Source organism: Hyperolius riggenbachi, chromosome 6 (assembly GCF_040937935.1).
Source record: "Hyperolius riggenbachi isolate aHypRig1 chromosome 6, aHypRig1.pri, whole genome shotgun sequence".
Lineage (NCBI taxonomy): Eukaryota > Metazoa > Chordata > Amphibia > Anura > Hyperoliidae > Hyperolius > Hyperolius riggenbachi.
This window is the reverse complement of record NC_090651.1, coordinates 17731532-17748176: the sequence shown is the minus strand read 5'-3', so window position 1 is coordinate 17748176 and position 16645 is coordinate 17731532. Positions and strand designations below refer to the sequence as shown.

Here is a 16645-nt window from a genome sequence, read left to right as displayed (position 1 = left end):
AGGTAGATTACAGACAGTTCAGGAACAAGCATGCGACATTATACTCATGAAGCAGCTTTGCAGGAGTATTTACCCAGACAGTATTGATAACTTCAAGTCCACCAGCAGGTATGTAGATATTCATCCAGAATTCAGCATACAGGACAGAAGCAAACACACGGGCTATAACTCCAAGAAGTCAGGCAGGATTGGAGCAAACAGACAGATTATAAATCCAAGGACTCAGGCAAGACAGGAACAAACACTGAGGCTGCACAAGCAGGGAGGACAAACAATGCGACAGCAAAGGCTGCTGGGAAGTCTGGACCTTAAAGAGGATCTGTAACATCAAAAGATCCCCTGGGGGGTACTCACCTCGGGTGAGGGAAGCCTCCGGATCCTAATGAGGCTTCCCACGCCATCCTCCGTCCCTCAGGGGTCTCGCTGCAGCCCTCCGAGAATAATGACGTCAATATTTACCTTCCTGGCTCCTGCGCAGACGCTCTGACGGCTGTCGGCTCCGAACTACACGGAAATACCCGATCGCCGTCGGGTCTGCTCTACTGCGCAGGCGCAAGTTTCCGGCGCCTGCGCAGTAGAGCGGACCCGACTGAGATCGGGTATTTCCGTGTAGTTTGGAGCAGAGAGCAGCCACAGCGCCCCCCCTGGAGCCAGCAAAGGTAAATATTGAACTGAAAGTCGGCTCTGTCGCCGGCTGTTCGGAGGGCTGCAGCGAGACCCCCATGGGACAGAGGACGGCGTGGGAAGCCTCATTAGGATCCAGAGGCTTCCCCCACCCGAGGTGAGTACCCCCCAGGGGATCTTTTTGACGTTACAGAGTCTCTTTAAATACTCCACTAATGAGGCACTCACCTTGCAGGTGTTCAGACACTCCCACACAATCTTACTGCAGTAGTGAGAAACAGAACTGGGAATCCTCGCGCACACACAAATGCAATTCCATTGCAGCAATGTGCAGACAAAAACAAATGGAAAGTCAGCCCATCACTGCAATGACAGGCAGAACTGAGAATCCTCACAGACTTGCATACAATTCCATTGCAGTAATGTGCAGACTGAAGCAAATGCAGAGTCAGCCCATCACTGCAATGACATGCAGAACTGGGGATCCTAACAGTGAGACAATAACAGAGGGCTTCTGCTTTCAGTTTCTATGTTTTCTACTATAGAGAGAGATCAAAGCATTCCAAGAATTTACAGCACAGCGCGCTCTGCCAACTGAGGTCAAAAGCAGCACACTTATCTCAAACAAGATAATTATTGTGAAGCTGCTAGTGGGTTTAAAAAAAACAAAGCGTTTTACTACCTAAAAGTTACATTATGATGGCCGCACACTGGCAGGTTAACCCAGAAGATTTTTATTAAGCCCCCCCCCCCCCCATACACCATAAGATAGGCATCAAATTTGTTAAACAATCATCTCCCTAATTGAAAATCTGTCCGAAAAATAGGAATTGATTACTGTCTTGCGCCATTCAGTTGTAGCAATTGAAACACTGCTTTGCTAGTTCGGTATCTACCGATGCAATACCGTCTTTCCCCGAAAATAAGACAGTGTCTTATATTAGTTTTTGCTCTAAAAGAGGTGCTAGGGCTTATTTTCAGGGGATGTCTTATATTTCTATTACCGTAAGTGTCTCTCAGCAGAACATTTCCTGTTCCTGTGAACTGTGATGTTCATGGATTTGCAAGTACCCGTATATACTCGCATATAAGCCGACCCGTGTATAAGCCGAGGTACCCACTTTTCCCTCAGAAACCAGGAAAAAGTGATTGACTCACGTATAATCCCCCTCCCTCCACAGTTGCCAGATATTCCCCCAGTACAAGTCAGCCCCCCCTCTCCATAGCCAGATGTTCCCCAGGATCTTACAGCTGTGTCTCAAAGAAGCCACTAGATGGCGTCATAGACATGAGACACAGCAATTGCCACACAGGAAGAATCCCTGATCATTGCACCATTGACACGTTGCTTGCACTCTCCGCTCCACAAGCCAGGGGACACAGGAAGTCTTGAGCAGCGCACTCTGCACACCATGTTGCAGGGGATGGAGGCCACGGACACAGCAGGGTAATAGCAGGATCACTAGTGCACAATCTTTACGCTTCTCTGCCATTAACAAAACCTGCTCCACCATCTGTTATGCTCGACTGACTCACTTATAGGCCGAGGGGGTAACTTTTCAGCACACTTTTTATTCTGAAAAATTAGGCTTATATGTGAGTATATACAGTATGCTACTGTACTGCTCAGGCACCTGCCCTGTCTTCCCTGCGCACAGCTGATAACCTTGCTGGGTGCTGGGATGACAGGTTCACTGCCCGATTGGCACTGTACCACTTCCGCTAGGGCTTATTTTTGGGGTAGGGCTTATATTTCAAGCATGCTCAAAATTCCAGCTAGGGCTTATTTTCAGGGTAGGTCTTATTTTCAGGGAAAGAGGGTAGAAAGCTGTGTCCCCCACCAATCCCCCATTTAGTGTCAGATGTACTGGTAAAACCAATTTCACTAGCATTTAAAGTAGGCTTACATTCAAAATTAAATTTTTGCTTTAAAACATTAAACACTGTAAAAAATGAAAAGGAAACACTGTAAAGGCAGCCATACACTGGTCAATTGCCACTAGATCGACCAGCAGATAGCTCCCTCTGTGAACTAATCTGATCACAGAGGGATCTATTGGTTGCCTACACTGCAAACTGATTTTGAATCGATTTCACTATGAAATCGATTCACAATCTGTGGAGCTGCCACTGCCGTCACCCCCAGCATGCATTACCTGATCCGGCCGGCACGAGTCCCCCGGTCTCCGCTGTCTCTTCTCTGTTCTGGGCTCCGGCTTCACTTTACTTCCTGTCGGGGGAAGTTTAAACAGTAGAGGGCGCTCTACTGTTTAAACTTCCCCCAACAGGAAGTAAGTGAAGCCAGCTGGAGCCCAGCGCAGAGAAGGGACAGCGTGGACACGTGCGTCGGCTGTCGGACATTCAAACGCTGCTATCGACGCACTCCCGACCCGCCAGTGATTGAGCAAAGTTTTCTGCGCGCACAGATTGACGGGATCAATCGATTTCGTGTGGAAATCGGTCGATCGGTTAGCGCTTGCATATCGATTTCACAGCAGATTCGATCACAGTGATCGAATCTGCTGTCTATCGGCGGGAAATCGAGTAAGTGTATACCTTTAGACTGTTCTGATGTCATTTTAATCCATATTTACACCTCATTGAAGCGAACTGATATCATTGCTGTCTGCGGGACAGATTATCAGATAGACTTCTTTATTAGGGAGACAGGAAACAAAATAAAGTTATGTGCTTCCCTCTGGATACAGCTGTAACTTTGCTACATTGTTTACACAGTGTAGTACACTTCAAACACCATCTGATCATGCTGGCCAGCAAGGGCAAGCTTATGAATTAGCAGCTACTTGAAGTGAAAAGCTGAACCATTCCAGTACCTTGGAAACCACTCAAATGGTTTACCTTGTTAATTGTATGCTGTGTCTAATGCGTTTAGACCAAGGTCCTGACATCACACTGTGGGAGGGGTTTCACCACATCATCAGCCATACGGACCCCCCCCCCCCTCCCCTAATGATCTATATAAGAAAAGGTAAAGATTTCTCATGAAAAGGGGGTATCAGCCTCTGTCAATCATTGGTTACAGTTCCTCTTTAAAGGATACCCCAACTGAAATGTGACATGATGAGATAGACATGTGTATGTACAGTGCCTAGCACACAAATAACTATGCTGTGTTCCTTTTTTTCTTTCCTTGCCTGAAAGAGTTAAATATCAGGTATGTAAGTGGCTGACTCAGTCCTGACTCAGACAGGAAGTGATTACAGTGTGACCCTCACTGATAAGAAATTCCCCTTTTTTACCTCTTTCTTGCTCTCAGAAGCCATTTTCTGCTAGGAAAGTGTTTTATAGTTGGAATTTCTTATCAGTGAGGGTCACACTGTAGTCACTTCCTGTCTGAGTCAGGACTGAGTCAGCCACTTACATACCTGATATTTAACTCTTTCAGGCAGAGAAAGAAAAAAAGGAACACAGCCTAGTTATTTGTGTGCTAGGCACTGTACATACACATGTCTATCTCATTATGTCACATTTCAGTTGTGGTATCCTTTAAGGTATCAAATTTCAGTGGATGTCACTTTAAGTGAGCAAAGTGATATGATTGGTTGCATTTGCCCTAATTAGTGTTCCTTCGTCTCGCTCTCTCTCTCTAATTTCCTGCTTTTAGAAACCGCCATGACTTCGTACCTTCAAAGCATCTAACAGGGGAATCCCTCCAGTTCCCTTCTTCCTCCTTTCGCTCTCGCTGCAAAATGTGACCTTAAATTTAATTAAACGGACTTTTTGAAGTGGTTTCACTTCTGCAGCTTTCAGAGACAGAAAAAAAATTTGGAGTTTTTTTTCCTCTTTTTTTTTCTATATTAACCTTTCTTTAATAATAGACTTTTTTTCTCTCCCTTTAGAGATCTCCCTTCCTGCTGATTCATTATGTGTGGGTAAGCCAAGCATGACATGTTAAAAAGCTCCTTGATAGTATTTGATATTCTCTAGCAACAACATATCGAGTCATAGGAGAATTTTCAGAGGGGGGCGATGGGGAGGAGAGGGGGGAGGCAATCTGCATATTGGATGTGCCAAGACACTAGGCAATTTGCATTGAGCATCCAGATACTCTCGTGGTTGCAATCTGTCTCCCTTCACTGGCTTTCCATTTTTATAACCTTCAGCGCCAGCGAGGGAGTGAACGCAATAGCGGGCGCCGCAGAGCAATAAGAGAGACACCGACGTGTAACCTTGGGTGATGGAGAGTTCAGCCGATGCAGGGCGATAGGAATGGCGCGCACTTGACCGTCTATTAGCGGAACGCGTCGGTTGCCTAGCGACGCTCCGGACCTCAATATCCGAGAAGTTCATTCACTTCTGAGGCCGATGACTATTCATGAGGCTTTAGATTGATTCATAGAACATGCCAAGCTACCGCCATGACATTTTGTTGGCAATCGGGAAGGCGAAGAGATGGAATGTGTATTCCTGAATCATGTCCTAGCGGTCCAGGGTTGTAATGTTACGCTCAGCGTAGTACAAAAAGCAGCCAAATCAGTTCCTTTTTTTATTTTTTAAAGCACTAGTTCAGACTCCCATATGATTCATGTTAAAGGACAACTGAAGTTAGAAGAATATGGGGGCTGCCATATTTCTTTCCTCTTAAACAGGACAAGTTGCCTGGCAGCCCTGCTGATCCCTTTGGCTACATTTGTGTCTGAATCAGACCAGAAACAAGCATGCAACTAATCTTATCAGATCTGACATTAATGTCAGAAACGCCTGATCTGCTGCATGCTTGTTCGGGGTCCATGGCTAAAAGTATTAAGGTAGCCATACACTGGTCGATTTGCCATTAGATCGACCAGCTGACAGATCCCTATCTGATCGAATCTGATCAGAGAGGGATCGTATGGCTACCTTTACTGCAAACAGAGGACTCACCTCTTCCTCGTTCCAGGCCAGCGTGCGCTCCACTGACGTCACTTACTTCAACGCCTCCCACTGTATTGTAAGTGGACGGCGTTGCAGGAAATGACGTCAGTGGAGCGCACACTGGAACGAGGAAGAGGTGAGTCCTCCCGGCCCGTGCCTCTTACGAGTAGCGGCTGCTTCTGAACTATTTAAGGCTGGAGGGGAGCGCAGATCGGAGGACCCAGGCGAGGGAGGGGGGGTCCGACCCCCCTCCCCGCCACTAGGCCCAAGACCCCCGTCCTGCACGCTACCCCTCCAGCTCGGCGGCCGGCTCCCCGCACCTACCGACGGGCGGATGCCGCCCCTAGAAATGTGCCGCCTGAGGCAAAAGTTTCACCCCGCCTCATGAGCGGGCCGGCCCTGTATAAGGGTAAATTGAGTGGATATATTGAATGGATAATTTAGGCAGTTCTATTATATTACAAAGAAATGGTAAGATTGGATGAAAAAGTTTGGATCATTAGTGGCCACCATTAGATGGCAATAAACAGGTATTGTACATTGCACCTCCGTACTTCTTACATTAAATATATCAGAAGTACCTGTATGGCTTCTGCTAGGCAGTCTTATACCAGGGGAGTGGCGGTTCCTTCCCCAGAGCAGAGCAGATCACCTGATGCGGCCCACCTCCTCCCACTGCAGTCATTACGGCCAGCGCTAGTCCTTTCAGCTGCGCAGTAGTGAAGCTTTACTTTACCTCATTCCACTGGCAGGATAGGTCTCTTCACTTGTTCAGCCAATCACTTAGCGCCTCACAGTGTCGGGAGCCCGAGGCAGGGCTTCTTGGTGCACATTGGTGGGGGTGGAAGGGGGGGTGGCAGAAGCGCACATATAACAACAAGGTGGGGGAAGTGAACTGCCACATTTTTTTGTGGGGGGGGGGTGGGAGGCAGGACAGTTAGTTTACGCCCTTGCCTGTCACAGTCGTTATCCCTGGCTTCCACTCCAACCTCTCTCAGGCCTGATGAAGTACATTTATTAGGACCTCCTTGTGAGTGTGCCGCTGCTCTGCACTGGCCAATCAGCATGTCTGATGCGTTGCCCAGGAGAAGAGTGAGGTCAGCCTGCTGCCTGGCTGGACAGGATGGACAGAATGACAAAGTCTTTTGGCCGGTGAGACTTTTCACAATACTGGATTGAGCTGTGCGTTTTAGCTGCAGGCCTGCAGTTCAGCATAAGGCAGATGACTCTGTTCTCCATCATGTGTATGTCTCTTGGCTGCTGCTCCTCCTCAGAGTCTGCCCAGTGCAGGAAATATGTATCACCTAATCTACACTGAATTTAGATAATTTCCCAGCTAGTCGCACTTAACGTTGAGAAATGACATTACCAGAACGTAAATTATCTCCTCTATGATTCATTAACCCTCTTCCACCAGGAGTCTCGCAGTGTGCCAGTCTGGCAGGAGGCTGCTCTGCGCAGTATCTACGGGCAAATAGTGTGTGAGCAGAAAGCTGGTAGCTCCTGGGCAGGTGGAACTTCCTGTTACATCTAGACTACAAAGCGCAAATGGGGTGGCACCTCAATATTCACCTCAATATAAATTGCAAATATTAAAACATAACTTTTACTAATACAGCCCCGGTTTCCGGCACCAACGGGTTAAAAAGCACAACCGTCCCCCCCAATACTTACCTAGCCTCCATCGACGTCAAGCAGCTTTCCTGCAGCACCTAGCAGCTTTCCAGCTTCCCCTGTGCACAGAAGCCGATGTGTCACCTGATCTGCAACGGGTCATGTGACACCAACTTGCATGCTCAGATGCCGGAAGACGCTAGGAGCTCACTAGGTGCTGCAGCAAGGCTGATAGACGTTGCTGGAGGCTAGGTAAGTATTTTAAAAGCCTCAACTCCCCCCCCCCCCCCCCCCAATGAACAAGTCCCTGTTATCCCTCAGGCATGCCGGTTAGTTGAGACTTCTGGAGTTCCAAATATCATGGACTTTGCTGTATATCTAAACTCAAAGGATGTGTAAAGTGTTACATAAACAGTGCAGGTGGTCATCAAGCACCAATGGCACACCTGAGACCAGGACCCTTTCTGGTCATTTTGGTCCTCAAACTAAGGCCCGCGGGCCGAATGCGGCCCCCCAAGGCTTTTTCACTGGCCCTCAAACCAAAATGTTTAACTTATAGATGCGGCACCCTGCGCCTTTCCTTATCAGCGGCCCACATATAGAATAGCAGTGCTGGCACCACCCATCCACATACTGTAGAAGCCAGCGAGCAGTCATTCGCTGGCTTCCAATCCAATTCTGCATCAGGTGACACTGCTGTCTAATTGGACATCAGGCTGTCACCTGGGTATGCTTCACTGTCTGGTGCACAAAGACGTTCTTCGGGCACCACATGGCTGAATGGCTGCTACTGGGAGTTCTCCTCCGGGCATGATTGGGGAGAAATCAATACCTAGATTCAATGTAATGTTTTTCAATATAATTTTATGTATGTTCCAACCCCCCGGCAGTCTGAAGTATGTTAACCCGGCCCTTGACAGAAAACGTTTGGGGTCCCCTGCCCTAAGCAATGCACCTTTTACTCCACCCTCTTCCCTACAACTACACCCACACAAATTTATGTTACGGAAGAATGTACATAAAAAATATCTACAAAAAAATTACATTGCTTATATTAGTCTGGGTCTTTACAAGTCCAAATATTGTCCTAGAAATGCAGAGGAGTTTCACCAATCAATGAAGGTCCCAGCAGCACTGTGCATGCGCAGAACGCTCTTGGCAACCGAATCACGAGCGCCCATGTATGTGCAGAAGCCGCCAACCCAAAGGTTGAGCAAGCTCAGTTTTGCAAAAACCAAAACTTTACTTGACAACTCAATCCTTCAGCTCCTTACACAGATTTTCTATTAAGTTAAGATCTGGAGACTGGCCACTCCTGGACCTTCATGTGCTTCATCTTGAGCCACTCTTTTGTTGCCTTGGCCATGTGTTTGGAGTAATTTTCATGCTGGAAGTCCCATACACAACCCATCTTCAGTGTTCTGCCTCAGGGAAGGGGCTTCTGTTCCAAAACTTTTAAGGTTTATTAACCGCTAAATGGGGTGTCCTGCAGTTGCCTGCACCTTCAGAAAAAAAAACAGCTGCAAAGCGAAATGTTTCTACTTCCATGCTTGACTGTGGAGATTGAGGGCTTTGAGGTATACTCAGTATTTTTCTTATTCCAAATATAGCTTTTTGTGTTGATGCCAGAAAGCTCTATCTTGGTATCTGCTGACCACAGTACTTTCTCCCGAGCCTTCTCTAAATTACTTTTCACTGGCACCAGGGCCGAATTTTCAGGCTTTTTTTTTTTAGGCTCATGCCTACAGGCACCTGAAGCTGAAGAGGTGGCTCGCTCCCCACCCTGAGGGCCTGCCACCCTCTCTCCGTATGCAGAGTCCCAAGTGGAGCATAAATGAGAGGTTACTCACCTGACTCTTGGCATTCTACTTACGAGATATACTTTTAGCCGGAGTCAACTCTAGCTACCTAATACTTGGGGGCATCTCTAGCTACTTAATATGGAGGGTACCTCTGGCTGCCTAATACTATGGGGCACATGTAGCTACTTATGCCGTGCAGGGGAAGTGAAGGAGAGGTGACAGCTGGGCCAGCCTTCATCAGCAGGGGGACTATCTGCAAGCTTTTTCAATCCATTATGGCGTAGTGTGTTACCAATGGTGTCCTTGGTGACTGTGGTCCCAACTGCCTTTAGATCATTAACAATGTAGTTCTGTGCTGATTCCTTACCAATCAGAATCACAATCAGCTTTATTCATCAAATATGACCGAAGTCGCACTAGGAATCATTTATGGTACACACGGCATGATAATAGAGCAGTTAACAGACAATAAGAACATCATTTAGACATTACAGATAGACAGAGAGGGGGCTTACAACAGAGGATACTTGGAGGTGGAAATGTAAAAACTATGGAACTTTTACATGAGAGGGTGATAGAGTTCAGGAGAAGGACCGCCTGAGGGAAGAAGGAGTTCCTATGCCTGGTGCTTCTGGTGGAGATGGTTCTAACGCGGAAGCTGGAGGGGAGGCAGTTGAAGTAACGTCTGCTGGGGTGGGTGGAGTTGTTCAGTATCTTGTCTGCCCTGGACCTCAATCGGTGGTGTGGTGGTGTCCAGAGGTGACAGTGGTGACCCGATGATCCTCACCGCAGTGTTGATGACTCTTTGAAGTTTGAGCCTGACACTTATGGATGAACCTGCGTACCAGGTGAAAATGGAGGAGCAGATAGACTCAACGGTGGCAGTATAGAAGCTAGTCAACAGTTCCCGCAGCATGCTAAACTTCCTCAGTTGTCTCAGGAAGAACAACCTTTTTTCTGAGCCTTTTTCTGGATTTTGCTGGAGTCTACCATTCTTAAGATCATCCACACCCCATGAAACAAAATCTTGCATGGAGCTCCAGACTGAAGGCAAATGATGGCAATTTTATTAGTTGTACCAACTATTGCCACCTTCTAACCAAGCTTCTTGCTGACGGTCTTGAAGCCCATTTCAGCATTGTGCAGGTCTACGATCTTGTCCTGTATGTCCTCCAACAACTCTTTGGTCTTGCCCATGCTGAGCTTGTAATGGAAGGAGCTGATTCTGCGGACAGGTGTGCGTTGTGTACATAATGAGTTGATAACAGGAGTATCTGCAACTGACTGATTGTAATCTGTGTGCCACATGAATTGTAGCAGGGGATCAAATACTTTATTCAGTGACATGCAAAGCAATTCATAACTTTTATTTAATGTGTTGTTTCTGGATTTTTGGGTGATTTGCTGTCTCTTCATTTAGATGAAACTGCTATAAAAATTGCAAACTCTTCATTTTTTTGTTAGTGGGCAAACTTACAAATTTAGCAGGAGGTTGTATAATTATTTTCCCCATTGTATATCAGTTTATGTTATATATACTAGATCTCTGTTAAACTATACCTGAGACATTTGTAATAAAGCATCTATTCTTACCTGGGGCTTCCTCAAGCCCCCTGTGCTCTGTTAGCTCCCTCACCATCTTCCCAGTCCCCTCTCTGCTTCCACTGTAGGCCCCGGTAAAGTAAGCGACTGAGCTAGTCATGCCCACCCAGGGCCGGGCCGAGGCAGAGGCGAGAGAGGCTCCAGCCTCAGGGCGCAGTGTAGGAGGGGGTGCACAACTCACACAGCTATCATCCCCCTATTGTGTTTGAAGTAGATAGAAATAAGAAAAAGAGATACATAGTACAGTAGGGACTGCAAGCCAGATTTTTAGAGATTAAGGTTTTGTAGGGGTTAGGGCCCTGGGGTGCCTCTTGGTCTAATAGCAATCAGTGTGTGACGGCTGGGGTGCGAGGGATAGAGGGCCGCACTTTGGTGTCTCAGCCTTGTGTGCTGGAGGACCTTGTCCCGGCTCTGCCACCACCCTCCAATCATGCTCCTATGGCCGGAAGCATTCTGCACATGCACAGTTTCTTAAGGCAATGCTCTTGGCCACGGAACCATGATCGAGGGGCGTGAGTGGCCAGGACCATGCATGGGCAGTGGCCTACAGCAGAAGAAACAGAGTACAGGGTGCTAGAGGAAACTTCAGGTCAGTATAAATCCATTTGTTACAAATTTCTCACGTTTACTTTAAATATATGATTTACACTACTCCTGTAAGGAGTAAGTAACTGTTTTAGCCTACACTTCTTTCACACTTATAATTCAGTAGTGCGAGTGCGACATGGAGTGGAGGAGGGGGGGTTGCAGCGCGCGCAGGTCAGGTCAGCATTACAAGGTGGTCAAGGTTGCAGAAGCGGAACGGTGACAAGGACACAGCGGTGGGGAAATCCCACTTGTCTGGCCGGTAATGACAGTGACAGTACAAGTCTTCTTCGGCTGTCAGGGGTGACGGCGGCAGCGGAACGGCGCTGACCCTCTGCTGCTCTGACAAGACTGCTTTTGTCGCTGATGGATGCACTGAATGCAAATGCAGGCGGCGGGGGGGAGGCTGCGATGTAATTAGGGTTTTTTACCCCTAGGGCAGAGATTCTAATAACACCCTGCCCCATCTCCGTAACAACTCACGCTGCAGTACGCCGTCGCCAAACCGAAACAATCTACCTCACGCCATGTGCGTCGTGTGTGGTATATTACCCAAGACAGTGGTAATTCTAATATAATATTATAATTGTCAGCCTCGGGGCCAGTGCCTACACGCAGCTATAATTAACTTATTTTATTTTTCTGCTTTGCTTTTAGCCAGTTATTGCGCTCTTTCTCAGTCGCACGGTTTGTGGATACTCACACTGCGTGCGGCAGACATGCAAAATCTTTAGGTTTTTCATGCAAAAAATGTTTTTTTTTTCTATTGATCACAAGCGAGGTAATGGAACTTTAAAGCGGACCAGAACTCAGAACTTCCTCTCTGCTCTGAAAGATAAGCAACAGCATAATAACCTTTAAAGAAAAACATTTCTTTGTTACAGCTGATGCAAATCCTGCAATACATTTTCAGTGTATTGACTTACTGCTTTCATGTGCTGTGTTTACAAAGTAGCTGCTCTGCCAAGGCAGCCAGCTGACACAGCTTAGAGATCAAATTACACGTGTGATTAGTCACAGATGATTTACACAGGAATTAGACAGGCTAAACTCTCTATATACATACAGGTGCATTTCTCTATGCTTTCTTCTGTTCTATGCAAGAGTTCAGGTCCACTTTAAAGTGCGCAAAAGCTCTGTGAGGGGTTGAAGATGGGAAATGAGCAGTAGTTCTGACATTTACACATTTTAAATGCCTATTTGCAAAACTTTTTGAGCCTATTCTGAAAACTGTGGTAAAATTGCAGCGTACGGCAATGTTAGTGGTGCTTACAAAAGTTATCTAGTGTGCATTGCACAAATAGCGCAACCTGTGTAACATACATAGCATGCACAATACTAGCACACTGGGTATTACTTGTGTTCACAATGCTGGTTACACTATGCAGCTTGCAGTGATAAAGATGTGCACTACTTGCACACAGCAATTTTACAGAAGCTTCATGCATGTGCCTCTTTTGATCTATTTTTAAAGTAAAAAATAACTTTTAGTTTGAAATAAATATCTCTCTCTAGTTCTGCTCTACACTTCGATAGGAATGATGGCACAAATCACTTGACATAAAAGGCATAACATTAGCCCCTGCATCCCACCATCCTGAGGGCCCGGGGGAGGGGGGTTCTGGGAGTGGGAGCTGGTGGAGGGGCAGTTCTGCAGAGCAGCAATGGAGCTTTATACATTTCCTGCCCCCAGTGGCAATACAGGTCATCTGCACTTCCTGTTCAGTTTACAAGTGCCGTGCAGCTAGCCAATCACCATGCGGCTTCTGTCCCCATCATATGACATGCAACTGAAGCCGCATAGTGATTGGCTGGCTGCACTGCACTTGCAAACTGAACAGGAAGTGAAAAGGGTCCTGCATCACCAACGGGAGGTGTCGGCCCAATGTAGATACGCCCCTGCTTAAAATTGCGTAGCTTGTAAAATTAATTCAAATGCTCAGCTACTCCAAACTGAATGTAACAGACTCTGTCAAGACTGGGTGTGTCAGAATTCCTGGCAGTTACTCAGTTTGTGCAGACGTGGAAAACAAGCAACAGTCTTCAGCTAATCATTCACACAGGAAGGGGAACATAGTAACCTGGGCTATCAGTAAAACTTGTATAACACAGATTCCAGACTAGAAAAGTAATTAAACTTGGGTTTACTATCAACTTTGGAAAATCATAATTTAAAAAAAAAAATGTTTAGTTGCAAACAAAAATGCGTCAGGAAGGGGGTTTTAGGGTTAGGCGTCAGGAAGGGGGTTTTAGGATTAGGTGTCAGGAAGGGAGGTTTTAGGGTTAGGTGTCAGGAAGGGATGTTTTAGGGTTAGGCATCAGAAAGGGCGGTTTTAGGGTAAGGCATCAGGAAGGGGGATATTAAGGTTAGGTATCGGAAGGGGGAGGGTTCTGAGTGTGAGAGTAGGGTTAGGTTTGGGTGCAAAATATCGGTAACATTTACTATCGTCATTCCCACTGTAGATATTTTTTCATTTTGATTTGGCCCCCAAATCATAATGGCTGCCATTTTTTTTTTCATTCATGCACCCACTACTTAGGTAAGTATCTATTTTAATTTTTTTTAGGCTTCAGATATACTTTAAGATTTATAGTAATGAAGTAGATTTTATAAATGATGGACTGTTGATTTGTATCGGGAGATATTGCAGGGTGGAGTCCAGGGATATTATCTGGACCCGCCAATGCATTTTGCTGCTCTCTGATTTGTCATTGCTTCTTCGTAGTCACTTATGCCGTATATCTGAATTACTTGATTAAAGGTCTTATTTGGGACCCTTTAAACCACTCGTTCTCCCCCCCCTCACCCTAAATCTCCTTATACTTCCAGTAAAATGAAATAGTAAGAAATAAAAGGATGCAATCTAGAAGCTGTTTCTGACTTGTGGCCTCCGATATTCTCTCCGCAGTTCATGGTATTAAGTGGACGTGCAGCAATGGGAACAGCAGTACAGGGTTTTCAGTGGAACTCCTGGTCCAACAGATACTCGACAGTCACCAGAGCAAACCCCAGCCTCGGACGCACAACTGTCTCTGCACTGGCAACCTAGGTAACTATAGCGATCCACTGCCGCAGGGCGATCACAACCAGCCATTGTCTAGCCATGACACCTCCAGTTTTAGTCATTAGTATATATAGTATAATAATAAAACAACACAAAATAGACAACGGGATGTGGCCATTGATAAAAGCTACTGTGTAGAAGAGAGGATGGCTTTCGTCCACAACACCCGATCAGGTTCCTGCCACCATTTTTTTTTAGCACACCGTAAACATCAGAAGCTATAAACTGATTGGCTGTGACAGGCAACGCAATTATATCACCTTCCCGCTACTTTTTATAATAACAGAGGCACTTGGTTTGTTACCAGACCTTAACTAGTTTTTTGCTCCAATATTTGCCTGATGAAGCAGGATTGAACCTGCGAAACGCGTTGCATTGTGGAGCACTTTAACAAATGTCAATGTTAAGTCCACCACTACCTCCCTTTTTAAACATTTTTTCAAACTTTTTTATCCTGCTTTGGCGGCTCTGTTCAGAACTTGTGTTTCACTTGTTTATAATAAGGCCCCTTTCATCACTGGCGTGTTGTGTAACCCTATTTTGCCGTAGGGTAATGCTACGCCAATGAAAGTCCATGGGGAAATTCATACCTGGCACGGCGTAGCAAGTGCCAAATTTGCCGCAAACGCAATGTTGTGGGGAAACTTGTGCGGCATGTGTAAGACTTCGGCGATGCAGGTTTTTTTTTTAATATTCTGCGTTCGTGTCACAGCGTGTATGCGCGGAAGTGTATTTTTTCAATACGCTTCTGCACAATCGCAATTTTGCCCACAGGAAGTGAGCGTTACAGAGCCGCTTAATGCACTACAGCGCTCCCACACTGCCGTTTCTAGTGTGAAAGCGGCCTAACCCTCCTTTTCAATTACCGTGATACGATATGGTATCCTGACTGATGTCATTCTTCACAACCAATCAGAAGGCAGATTTGTTTTGCAGTGGCACTATTACAGGCCCATATTTGATTGATGGTCAGGACAGCACAGCCAATAACTTACGTAATTAAGTCAGTGCATAGTATTTGTCATAGCAACCAATGGATGGCTGGCCACTATCAGTTGTTGTGGATGACAACAAATGTTATTTCCACCTGTACCGCATTTTTTTTTTCAAATGAGCCCTAAATACAGTTGCCAGTGGCAAATCCTGAAATCTATGCCCCAGGATACCACCTAGGGTGCCAGAATAGGGACAATTGTGCGTAAGGAAATTAGGAAATTGTTCACAAATAGTAAGATGAAGTATGAATTTTAAAGTGCACCTGAAGGGAGAGGGATATGGTGGCTGCCATGTTTATTTCCTGTTAAACAATACCAGTTGCCTGGCTATCCTGCTGATCTCTTTGCCTGCAGTAGTATCTGAATCACACACCTGAAACAAGCATGCAGGTTGACCAGTCACACTTCAGTCAGAGCACCTGATCTGCATGCTTGTTCAGGGGCTATGGTTGAACCCCCATACACACGCTAGATTAACCAATTAGGTCTATCTACATGGATATATCCATCCAGATAGCCTGCCCTGCTGCCGCTGCGTCAGGCGCGCGCTCCCGCCACCTTCCGTTAGCCCAGGGATCAATGAATGGAACACAGTTCCCATTGATCTAAGTTCCCGTATGAAAGACCGACACCATCAGCGAGACGGCTCCGTCTTTCATAAATCTCCTTCTGCCCCATCTACGCTTTACTTCCGCTTACGTAGTAAAACTACACATGCAGAAGTAAGCTCCGAGGGCATCTTGTGGACAAACAGTAAAATTACATCTGGAAATAAAAATTTCCAGATAATGACTTTTTTTACTATTAAAATTAGTCCATTACCTCCCACACTCCCCAATAGCTAAACACAAAAAAATTTTATAAAATAATAAAAAATAAAAAAATTCAATAAAAAAATACATAAATAGTTACCTTAGGGACTAAACGTTTCTAATATGTATGTAGTAAGGTATATTACTGCTATTTTTTAAATTATGGGCTTGTAATAAGTGATGGACGCAAAACATACACCTTTATTTCCAAATAAAATATCGGCGCCATAAATTGTGATAGGGGCATAATTTAAATGGCATAATAACCGGGACAAATGGACAAATAAAATACGTGGGTTTTAATTACGGTACCATGTATTACTTTCAAACTATAATGGCCCAAAACTGAGAAATAATGAATGTTTTATATTTCTTTCTTAATCTACCTGTTAAAATGGATTTAGATTAAAATAATTCTTAGCAAAATGTACCACCTAAAGAAATCCTAAGTGGTGGCGGAAAAAACAAGATATAGATCATTTCAGTGTGATAAGTAGTGATAAAGTTATTGGCAAATGAATAAGAGGTGAAAATTGCTTGGATGCATAAAGTGAAACAACACTGTAGGCTGAAGTGGTTAAAGGCAACCGACAACAAATGCCTCAGCTGATAATGCGGCATGCGTACTGTGGCCCCCGACCACCACCAGGTGAACCAACTTGCTCAAGTGA

The 16645-nt window shown here is 45.6% G+C and overlaps 1 protein-coding gene across 15 annotated transcripts in view; it reads left to right on the top strand.

The window, feature by feature from the left end:
- Positions 1-16645, top strand: part of CAMTA1 (calmodulin binding transcription activator 1) — a 1857772-nt gene that overhangs the window by 1569699 nt on the left and 271428 nt on the right. For 14 of the 15 annotated variants that reach the window (XR_011021914.1, XM_068238930.1, XM_068238929.1 and 11 more), the window contains one exon: positions 14012-14152. The exons of the other annotated variant lie outside the window; for it this stretch is intronic. Coding sequence is in view for 13 of the 14 variants with exons in the window: in XM_068238930.1 (XP_068095031.1) it covers positions 14012-14152 (141 nt within the window). In the remaining variant the exon portion in view is untranslated. The remainder of the gene's footprint in view (positions 1-14011; positions 14153-16645) is intronic. 15 annotated transcript variants of the gene reach the window in all.